This window comes from Capsicum annuum, chromosome 9, assembly GCF_002878395.1.
Source record: "Capsicum annuum cultivar UCD-10X-F1 chromosome 9, UCD10Xv1.1, whole genome shotgun sequence".
Taxonomy (NCBI): domain Eukaryota; kingdom Viridiplantae; phylum Streptophyta; class Magnoliopsida; order Solanales; family Solanaceae; genus Capsicum; species Capsicum annuum.
Genome location: NC_061119.1, coordinates 34,775,552 through 34,787,763, shown reverse-complemented (window position 1 = coordinate 34,787,763; position 12,212 = coordinate 34,775,552). Strand labels below are relative to the sequence as shown.

Below are 12,212 nucleotides of genomic sequence, written 5' to 3'. Positions count from 1 at the left end.
GATAAATGAGTTGTAATTTTTCTTTTTTCGATGCTTGATAATGCTTTGAAAATTTCTTTCCTTCTCCTCTTAGCCACCTTAATCTCTAATGGAGTGTATGGATATGAAATCATATTTGGTAGAATGACACCCCTATTAGATGTCAATTCCTTTACAAAATTAGTTAATACATTAACAGCATTAATCACTCTATCATGTTTTGCCTTGCAATTTTGATATTTGCATGCAGAACATTCGCTAGGAGGGGCAAAATCTGTAAAACCGGTATGATCATAATCATAATGGTTTGTTGTTTCAAAAACTGCAGAGAGGAGCATCATTAGCCCCAACAGCAACACCATTACTACTATCACAACTCATAGATCCATCACTACTAATATCACCAACAACAACAAGCCCACCCTCCAAAATTATTTTTCTTGTGATGGTTATTGCTCCAAATAATTTTTTTTTATTCTATCAATAACCTTAAGGGCCAGTAAAGCTTGCACAGATTGTAAAGTAAGAAAAAATGGCATCTTCAACTCTCAATTGGTCGGAATAAGTCACAGATGCACAATCAAAAATAAATCAGTACATAAATTAGAATGATGATTACATTATTTAAAAAAATCAATAATTAAAATAAAAACTTAATTAGAATTAGACTTACCGCTTCCTTCAGGGGACTAAAGAGATCAAGAAATTTTATTTTTTTTTATCAATTTTGACTGGCAACCATCTCAGGATTCTTGGACATAAAACTTCTTCTTGATAGTTCACTTGTTGTCTCAAATAAGGAATGATTTCAAATGTCCAAGCCTATAAAATACCGCCAATAAATCAAAAGCATTATTCAATAAAAAATAAATCAATCATAATAAAGGAAATATTTACTATGAAATCCGATGAAAATCCATATAAGTTGACTGTCTTTGGCGTTAACGGAGTCAACAAATATTTAACAGTCATTTTGAAGCTTTCATAACCCCAAGGATAGCTGTTAAATGCCTCAAGATCCTTGGGGAGCTTTATTAAACCAAGTGGTATATTGTTTTTAACGTCTCCTGCCCAAAGAATATTATGTACAAATCAAACCAAGCACAATGATTGATTGTTCTTCTTTGAAAGTCTTTTACCTTTCAATGCTTCTATCAAATTTTTATTTTTGAAGATTGGACCGACAAGGGACACCAAGTCATCACCATCACTTGACTTAACTTTTCCTTTTTTGGTGTGGAGTGCTTTTTTAGGTCAGAATAGGTATAAGTTGAGAAGGAGAAGGAGGATAACATTTTAGTCCAATAACTATGGCAAACTTTTTCCAACCAAAATAAATAGGTATGCCATAGTAATTTATCTACTCCTCATCCATCTAATCTTTATTTTCATACAGAAAATCATGCTTAAGAAGATCAAATACCATGGTCATTTGAAAACGAGCATTGTTTTCCTCCAGCAAGTTAAGATATTGCCCAAAGCAGGTATTCCTGAAATAAGCATCCAGTTTTTGGTCTCAAAGTATTTTTCTGAAGGTGCCAAAAGATTTTTCCATGGCTGAATTAACCATGAAATCACCAGTTAAATCTGTGGCACCATCACACTGCATTCTCACGGAATAACTATCAATGCTGAAGGTTTTTACCAACTCTTCAGTAGAAGGGCTATTAGCATTTGGATCATCTCTTTTGAAACATTCCTCATCCCCATATTCATTATCTTCTGCTTCTGGTTGAAATATCACTTGTAAAGCAAGCTCATAGAGTGGTGGAGGTAGCCTAGCTCTTCATTTGTTCTTTTACTTGGAGTTGATTTAGTTTTTTTTCTTTTGGGAGAAATATTATCTAAAAGTAACAGAAAAATAAAAAAAAAATATAATTGATTAATGCATCATTAAAAAGGGGATAACGATAAATCTAACATGTACAACAAAGTAAAATAACATTTTCAATAGATCACACATCTGTTACAACAGGTAGGTTATCTGTTGCAACATATAACTAACCTGTTGCAACGAATAAGTAATCTACTAGAAATAATTAAAACAGTTTCAATACTGCTGTGATTTTTTCCAATAGATCACTTATATGTTGAAACATATGACTGGTCTGTGCAACAGCTGTTGTAACATATGAGTGATCTGTTGGAACTTTTATCAACTGTCAATAGTTTTTAGATTTGTTCCAACAAAAGGGTCATCTGTCGCAACATATTAATGATCTATTGGAAGAAATCAAAGTCTTAGACATGTCATCTTGTTGGAATAGTTGATAGAATTTCATCCAAAAGATGGTTCATCTGTTGTATCAGATGATTTATCTATTGCATCAGATGGTAAATTTGTTACAGAAAAAAAAATCAGTAGCAAGATTTTGTTCAATTGAACAACAGCAATATCACCATTTAATATCAAATACATCATTTTTATCAAGAACTACAATAAATCAACCCAACAACACCAACACAACACACACACCAAGAACATTAACAGTGACCAAAAATGTCAACATTGTTGTTTTGTTTGTACAAACACAAACAATAAAAATCAAACTTCAAAAAACTCAACAAATCAAATCAACAGTTTGACGACAAGAACTATAATAACAATAAAAATTCATATTTCATTTCAGAAAGAGAAGAGAAGAAATACCAGAAATTGAGATTTTCTTCAATCCTTATTTTAAATTTAAATAGAAAATATTAAAATTGTTAACTAATACTAGAAGAGAAGTTGGCTCAACTTCCTCTTTTTCTTCATAACTCAAAAGCCCTAATTTTTTACTTGAGATAGAATAAAAGGGACTATGAGGAACTCAAAGTTGTTGTCGATGCAGAGCAATGTTGTGACATCGATTGACTATTGAAAGTCAAAAAGAAACTCAAAACCCAACTATTTATCGCCAGAGGTTGAAGTCGTCGGGGATTGAAGTCCATAATTAACTTAATCAAGTTTTCTATTTATGTTTGACCCTTTAAATTGGTAAATGTCACCAATACCACATTCAAGACTTAAAAGACACCTTTTCTTCAATTTTCTCATCTTTCTTCTCCTTTCAAAAAAAAAAAAATCCCATTATTCTTTTCAATTTTTGCTCTTTCTTATTCATTTATTTTATTTTATTTATGTACTATAGAGGATATAGTTATCATAATATGCTCTCCAATAGGTATTTTTTTTATCTTTTTTTAATTTATTTTCTATTTTTACCTCCATAACTCATTAACTATTAAATTTTTACTCTTAACAATATCATTAACTTCATGAATTTAATATTTTTATATTCATTACCTCCAATTATTTAATTATAAAATTTAAGATATCTTTTGATACTCCTCCATTGTCATCGATATAAAGTCACAATTTTTTTCATGAGACCCATACTCAAGAGTATCATTTTTGTTTCATATTTGAAATAATGTTCTTTATATTATTAGTTAAAGAATCAAATTCAAACTTATGAAGAAGGCTTTTGGAGGTTGATCGTTAGAGGGGCTATCGAACAAGAGCTTAAAAGTTTGTACACTGATTTTAAATTTTTTTTTACTTTTGTCTATTTTTTTATAGTTAACGTCCAAAACAAAGGTGTGTGTGTGTGTGTGACTGTGCATGGGAATGTTCTCTATATGTAACTTCTATAATTTGAATGTTCATGATTTTTTTATTGTTGTAAATTTTATTTTTGTTTAAGCAATAGGTATTGTAATTTTGTTGGTGTTAATTACTAACCAAGTTTCAAACAATACTATTGTTGGCTTAAAAGAAATATTTATTAATTAATGAAATACATTATTTTTTTTGTGTTTTTTTACGATATGAAAAAAAATTATATTTTTTTAACTATTTTCTATTTTTTTTAACTTTAATAGCAAAAATAATTTGAGAGTAATAAGTATAAATACTTGGGTTAATCATATTTATTTTAATAAATTAAATTATAATACATTTATAAGAATATCTACAATATCTTCAAGTAATTTTTTATTGTAGTTGAGATAATGAAGCAATTACAAAGATTTTTTTATTTTATTGGACCATTGTCAATTCTTTATTTGTCGAAAGAGTAGTTTAAACCTATCTATTCTTGATATCATTTATCTACTTTAAAACCATTATTATTATAATATAGAAATCCATTTTGTTTTCAATCTAAATTAAGCTAGGAGTCTCATTAAGAAACCACTGGTCCTATAAAAAGCGAAATTTGTACTTGTGAAAATTATCGAGTAATCGGAGATGAAAAAGAAGTAATTTTTTTCCTGATAGTCGGTCACATTTATAAGACCAACTAGGTATTGGTTATCGACTAAAAGATATTTTAGAAACCCATAAAGAATGACTTCTTCAGGAAAGGCTTGGCCTCCAGAAGATGAGGACTTTTTCGGAAGGATAGAATTTGGCTCAGGCACAAAATAGGTATTTAGAAACTATTTCTAGCAAATGTGCATTCCCCCTTTTTATGACAGAATAACCCACCCACCCCCACCCCCAGTCTTTTTTCTTTTGATATCTCTAGACTGATTAAACCAATTTTTAATCTACCATTATTATGTCATGAGATCTAAAGACACAACAAAAAAATAATATTAAATACTTTTGTTTAAAAAATTAATATAAATTATGTAAAAATGTAAGATACTTTTGATTTTTCTACTAATTTGCTTCTCTCTCTCTTGAGATGTATTTTTTTATTTGAAATATAATGTAAATATTGAAACAATAATAAAATTGGAGATGCCAGAAAGTCAGAAATAAAAAATAAAGATTCGTAAGCTTACATTTTTTAGAGTAAAGGTAAGATATATAGAGGAAGAAAAAGAAAAAAGTAAAGAAAATTAAACAAATACTATAATAAAGGATAAACACAAAATTAGCAATAGAAAATTATTTTGATGATGATGAAAAGTTAAAAAAAAAAGGGATAAATATGAACTATGAATGGATAAAATGTCAAAAAAGATATAGAATTGAAGAAGAATTATCCGAATAAAAGTTTACCGTTTAATGAAAGCAAGAAGTAAATTAAATCCTTAATTATATATATTTAAATTGTATTAAATTAAAAAAATTGTGTATTAACCTCTTGATATGTGAAACTTTTTCTTACTAATTCTTATTTTCTCAAAAATTTAAAAATTATAAAATTTAAGGATTAATAATAAATAAGATCAAGAGATTTTTAAAATATTGAACACTCAATTTTTAAAAAAAAATTATTTTGTTAATTTAATGAGGTATTTTATAATTACGCGAAGCGCGATGAATTACTCTAGTTATAATATAAAATCATCTTTACTTTGAGCATCCTAATTACTCCCCCTATTTTTTTTTGTATTTGCTTCATTTATAATCCGTGCTTATATGATTATTTTATTGAGGCCAGAGAAAAGAGAGAACTCACGCACACATACAAATTCCACACATACAAAATCTTGTCATAATAAATAAAGCAAGAGTACTATTAGAATATCATGAGTTCACTATTTCCACCAATTTCATGAACTAATTAAATATATCGAAAAACAAATATTAATTAATGATCTTGACTCTTAATAATTTGAATAAAGGTATAATATGAAGATTTTATTTAAACAATTTTTAAAAGATAAAGGAACAAATATTTGAGGATATAAATACAATCCAAATGAAGCAAATATATAAAAGGAATAGAGGGAGCAATTCGATAACTAGTTAAATACAAAGCATTTTCTAATTTCAATTGAATAAACACACATACTCTCCCTGTTTCAAAATTGTTTGTCCTTGTTAATTTGACATTACTTTTAAAATATTTATTTGAAGCTTATTTTATCAAATTAATCTTATTGATTATACTTTAAAAATATAAATTTAAGTATATATACTCTATATAGATATTTATATTAAAAAATATAATAAAATAATATATGCACATAATAAAATATCATCAATAATTTAGAATTATTTTTTGATTCTTACGTACTACTTTTTTTTTAGTATAGTATTCTTAGAAGACATTAAACATTTAACTTCACATGGTAATACTATTATTTATTGAATTATTTTTTGATTCTTACGTACTACTTTTTTTGGTATAGTATTCTTAGAAGATATTAAACATTTAACTTCATATAGTAATACTATTATTTATAAAAGTAAGGACTAATTTTAATTAATAAAATGTTAGTAATTTATTTGCAATGCATTACTTTAAATATTATTGTGAAAATTTTATTTATTAATATAAATAATTGATAAAAGTTCTAAAATATTTTTAATAAAAAGGAGATAATTTTTTTTTTTAATTTAACTTTTGTGCCTTTTATATTTTACATTATTAACATTATTTAAGTGAAATTAAAGTTTTGGGGCCTCAAAATTTTGGGAAACTAAAACAAATGTTTTATTAGTCTTATCCTTGAGTCACCTTAATTTTGGGAGGAACTAACAATGTTAATTTTTCTGCTCCGTCCGTTTCAATTTGTTTGGTTTATTTAACTTGACACGCTAAGAGCATAATGATATATCAAATGTATCAAGATAGTCTTCAATCTTGTAATTTTAAATATAACATGTGGAAAGTTAGAATTAAAAAGTTGATGTCAAACAAATTAAAATGGGGGACTGTATGTATTCAAATGCAACTGGAAATGTACATATAGTAAATTAATTTCCGATTTATTTTTGTTCTGGTTTGATTTTTTTCTTATAAGCCATTTACATGGAGTAATTAAGACTAATTATTATTAGAGGGGGTTAATTAACGATTATACAAAAGCTAATTTAAGAGAGGTAATTAGGATTACATATAGTTTAGGAGAAATCTGAATTAAAACGTGACATTTAAAGGGATAATTTATGTATTCTGTCAAAAAAAAATTGAATGACCATCTATTAAATCAATTCTTTTATTTTTATTTTCATCCAGTATTCGGTGTCCGTATTGGAGCCCCGACTAATCCGGATCGCGCGTTGCAGGGCCCATTAAGTGGCAACGCTCCCAACAGAGTTTTCTCCATACCCAGGATCGAACCCTCGACCTCTGGTTAAGGGTGGAGCAGCCCCATCCACTGCGCCACAACCCATGTTGGTTCTATTGAATCAATTCGAAAATTAAAAGATCTCATCATGTTATGGGAAAATACTTATATATTTAGGCTGCTGTGAAAATAATAGTGTTGCTAAAAGCTTCGCTATTAGCAGAGAGACGTCTTTTATGCGGTTCAACATGTCAATAGCATTAGACCAATGATAATTAATCTTGATCCTTACCTAAACTTCTAGCTAAAAGTGATTAAAAGAGAAATCAGTTACAACAACAAAAAATTAACAAACAACAATTTTGGAGCTGATCAAATTTGATAGATTCGCTCACGGAAATAAAAAGTTCTGGTCCGAGAGCAATTATTTCAACCACTTGAGGCTCAAACGACGCATTCATCAACGTTCCCTTTTACGTTTATTCATATTAGATATGAAATTGATGCCCCCTTGAGGAATATTGAAGAGGGAGGAATATTGATGAAGTTGACAATCACACAAGTCATGCTGCTGCTTTGTTAATACAGTCACTGGACTTGAAGGGCCACAATAAAAACCACCACATGTTACCAATTCTTGAAATTCCTCAATCAAGAATTGTTTATTCATCATTCTTTGACACTTGCTTAGATCATCCTAAATGAGAATGAGACAAAAGAAAAGCATCAGATAAAAGGGTCATCAATTAATATGTGAAATCAAACAACAATAAATCTCACATGTGATGGATGTCTGGGATGGTGTAGGCAAATTTTACCCTTGTTTATGTAGTGGAGAGAGTGTTTTTCAATAAATTCTAGTATCAATAAAACTGTTTTTTTAAATACTTTCTTTATTTGGATTTAATCGTTATTAGTTTCCTAATTTGATTTATATTTTTACTTATCATTTTTAACAAATAAAAAAAGATCATTTTTTTTTATGTTTTACACTTAGAATTAATTATTTATTCTTTAACTTAATTTTCATATCTATAACTAAACATCAATTAATAGGGCAATTTAATAAAATTACTATATCATGAGTGTGTCATGTCAATAAATAATAAATAAAAATAAATGAAAGAAGTAGGTTTGAAAAGTAAAAAAAAATTTAGTTACGTGGATTATGTGAAATCAATGGAACAATAACGTTCTAACTTCTAAGGTATAATACGCCTCTATTCCCTTTAGGGTTATTCAGTAGAGTGTATAAGATCAATGCAGAATATAGCATATTAGTAATGTTTGCATTAACAATGCTTGTATTATTTATACTTATATTAGTTATGTATGTATCATTTCTTATACATTTTTTGGTTTGATATATAAGAAATAACACATCTTACTTAGTTTTTCTAAAAGAAATGGTTGTTTACAAAAATACCCTTCTTTGATTGTGTAAACTTTTTTGCAATAAAATTATTTTGTCATCTCAAATATAATTAGTATTGTTGCACTAGTATATAGAAGTTTCAGATTAATTGCAAGACCTTCGTCTTTGCGCATGAAATATTACGCCAACGGATTAATAACATAGTTGAAACAAAAACAAAATATAAGACGTAAAATTAGGAAATGATCTCAATTTTTTTTAATCTTTTTAAAGACCCTCGAAGCAAAGAAAAAATATGTTACAATTATTTAAATCAATTATTCATTATTGTAGATTAAAATGATGGGAAAAAAATTTGTGAAATATTTTGAAAAGATTCACTATTGCAAATTAAAATGGTGGGAAAAGGAATTGTGAAATATTTTGAGAGGAAAATTGAGGGGTATTAAGGTCATTTAATAAGTTAATGCATATATTAAAAATTTTGCATTACTAATACATAGAAAATGGATGATATACACACCTTAATACACAATAGAGTATATAACTAATACTTGCATTAGTTATACATTGACAAAAAATTATATCAAATAAGATATTCATAATACACATTAATTAATATATACATTATTTTGGCCAATACATTCTGCCCTAATGTGACTATCAGTTTCCCTTTTAGAGAGTCAATCAAGACTTTTTACAAATAGTTTTAAAAATAATTTTTTTAGTTTTTTATTATTTCAACCTATAATATTTTTATGTAACTTTTTAAAAAATAATTTTATTTTAAAAAATTAAAATTTTTATAAATTCAAACAAAATGCATCAAAATTTAGTTTGATCCACGTACTTGGATATATATAACATAAATTAAAATTAAGGAAAGATTATTTTCTAGATAAATAAGCAAAAAGGACTCTGTACATATTTACCTTTTGGTCTTGAGGGATGAGCCCAGTAAAGTTATTGAAACAGGAGTCCTCTATTAATAGAGACAAATCTTCAGAAATGCAGGTAACAGCAGATTGTGCAATAACACAAGGCCTAAACTCCAAGAATTTAGCATCTGCCAAAATGTTAAGCGGTTAATTAACTCTAGAAGAACGTGAAATATATAAAAAATTTAATTATTTTGTTAGTACATATAAGTTAAATTTTTTTTTTAAAAAAAAGAGGTTTTCAAGGAATTAATTTCTCATATGATCCCTCAACTAATAGTAACTTTCTTTTTATTCTTCCACTTTTTTCATACAAAAACATGATTTTCTATGAAAATAATTAATAACCGGATGAACATATGAGAAATCATCTCAGAGTCTTGTGTGTGTGTTTTACCTAAAAGAATTCCAAGTAGTAGCTCATTGACGCGTGAAGTAAAATCTTGAAGGAGGGATAATTTGAGTGGATTGATATTCCATTGAAGCAATTCAATGTATGAATATGGTGTTGGTGAATTTAATCTCCATCCTAAAGTCTCCAATAATGCCAATTCCATACGTTGAATCATTGCTGATTCAAACAAATTTTCAACACCTTCCATCTGCAATCATCCTAACAACTGTTAATTATCTATTTACAAATAGTGATAATGATATTAATATAAAAAAAACAACTATTCTTAAGATAGGCATTAATACATAGACATTTTAACTTGATTTTCATGATTTTTACTTACAGTTAGAACATTTTAATTTTCATTGTGACCATCTAGATATTTTAACTTGATACAAGTATTTCTCACAAAAATCACAACTTTGAAATGCACATCTAAACCCTTTTAAGTGGATGCATTTTAGATATGCATTTTCAAAGTTGAGGGATTTACAAAGATAATTTAAATCAAATTTAAAATATTTAATATACATTTTAAAAATTGAGGTGTTTAACTATCCGTTAAGGCCAAGTTTAAATTTCTATCTATTATGTTCTAAAAATTCTAACATATTAGAAAAAAAAAATAACAAATGAATAAATAAATAAATCACCCAAATTTACCTGTAATTCAAGCAATTGAGGGGGACTTGTCTCATGGAATTTAGAGGCCACAGACAAACATGCAATTGAGAGTAACTCAAACATCCAGTAACTCCATCCCTGCAAATTCAATTCAATTTGGTATAACAATAATTTAAAATTTGGTCAATTTCAGTTTTCTTTTTTCTTTTTTCTTTTTTTAATATAAAAAAGATAATTATAAAAGATAACTTCCATATAAAATATTATTACCTGGCAGTTGTTTAAAGAGATAAACCGATCAAGGTAACTTGCAGCACCAAATACAGTTTCAAAAGAGAGATTCCACCGCCTTTGTGACTTTACATGTGTTATAATCATAAAAAAAATAGTTAGGAAAAAAAACTCAAGCAAGTAGCTTTTTATTTTTTTTAAAAAATGCTTTATTTATTTACATAAACTGAGAATTGAAAATACGATTACAGGAAGGAGTTGTTCTTGCTAAAATTGTTCCACAACAATTTTTACGAAAGCGTTAAAATATATTTCGATGAATGTGAAATTATAGCGGTATCCCGGATTGACAATTATGGGCTCAATACTAAGTTTTTTTTTTTTTTAAATTGTAGTAATTTTTCACCTAAATTGTTTAAATTCTATATAAAAATTTACTGAATTCAGTTGAATCAATTGAGACTACATTATATGGACATCTGCATGGGCGGAGCAAAGAGGGACAAAAAAAGTTCATTCACACTCCGTTTATCGAAAAAATCACACTATAAGATCATTTTATATATATATATATATATATATATATAATCACATGATGAACCCCTTCGTTAAAATCCTTTTCCTATAAGAGAGATCATATGATTCATATTCATAAAAAAGAGAAGATGATGTTACCTTAATAAGCCAATGAATAGATTTGAACCTTGCATTCTCAATAAAAAAATTCTCTTTTATGAGTTTAACATAGCCTGGTTTAGGCATGTAACTCATCTCTTTGTCTAATAAAATTTCAAAAGCTTCTTCACAATCTTCTTTGGTTGAGTAAAAACAACTACCATTCCCAACATCATTGTTGAATCCTCCTCCTCCTTCTTCTATCCACACTTCATCACATAGCAAACTATCCATATTTTATAAACCAAAAAGGGTACAAATCTTTAATTATTCCAAGAATGACTTACAATTTCTGAATGTCAGTGGAAATTTGGGGTACAAAATTGTCTGAAAAGAGGACAGAATGCAAATGATTACTACATGATAAGATAGCCTGCAAAAGAATGAAGGGGTTTATAAATTTGTTCTTTTCTAGTGCAGTGTGTCATGCACAAAAACCATAAGGAAGACTTTAATATATAGCAGTAGTTGTAGTAAAATTCTTGATGGAGTAAAGTCATATGAAGTACTATTATATACAGGCTGGCTAGGCAAATTATAGCAAATTGAATTTAATTGCTATGTGTTGAAAATATACATAAATATTTCCACAACTAAATCTCCATGATAAATATTACGCCCATATTAATCGGCATTTCCTCCTATTCAAAATAATGGATTAAGAAATATACTTGCTCCTTACAATTAAAAGGGATTTTGACTCAAATACCTTTAGTTATGATTTTCTTTTCTTTTTATAATGACATACTATCATGGGGATAGATTAGTGTAAAAGGCAAATATGGGGAACATATCAAAAATCTTCTTCATTTGTCCCATGTGACCACTTTTACATTTTAGTAGGTCCTAAAATGAATATCATTTCTTATAATTAAAAATCATTTAACTCATAATTTCTAGCCACACATGTGTTCATAATTTATTTTAGATTATAAATTTTAATATATTTTTTTTTAAAGTTATGTATCAAATCAAATGATATCACATAAATTATAATTGGGAGAGTAATTAAGTGACAAGACATCATTAGTTATACTAC

General features: G+C 27.6%; 1 protein-coding gene across 1 annotated transcript; it reads right to left on the bottom strand.

The window, feature by feature from the left end:
* Positions 1-7,168: 7,168 nt before the first annotated feature.
* LOC107842120 (putative cyclin-D7-1) lies at positions 7,169-11,851 on the bottom strand. Its single transcript, XM_016685897.2, has 6 exons — positions 11,174-11,851; positions 10,538-10,624; positions 10,307-10,405; positions 9,647-9,851; positions 9,244-9,377; positions 7,169-7,633 (listed from the first exon to the last, which is right to left on the bottom strand). The coding sequence occupies exons 1-6, from the start codon at positions 11,405-11,407 to the stop codon at positions 7,397-7,399; spliced, it is 996 nt and encodes a 331-aa protein (XP_016541383.1). The 5' UTR covers positions 11,408-11,851; the 3' UTR covers positions 7,169-7,396.
* Positions 11,852-12,212: the final 361 nt, after the last annotated feature.

What these genes read in the sequence shown, in the direction of transcription:
- LOC107842120 (XM_016685897.2), bottom strand. Translation starts at nt 11,407, where the DNA reads ATGGATAGTTTGCTATGTGATGAAGTGTGGATAGAAGAAGGAGGAGGA. An exon ending in TCTCTTTAAACAACTGCCAG is followed by an intron (nt 10,406 to 10,537) that starts GTAATAATATTT and finishes TTGAATTTGCAG; the next exon opens with GGATGGAGTTACTGGATGTT. An exon ending in CTCAATTGCTTGAATTACAG is followed by an intron (nt 9,852 to 10,306) that starts GTAAATTTGGGT and finishes GGATGATTGCAG; the next exon opens with ATGGAAGGTGTTGAAAATTT.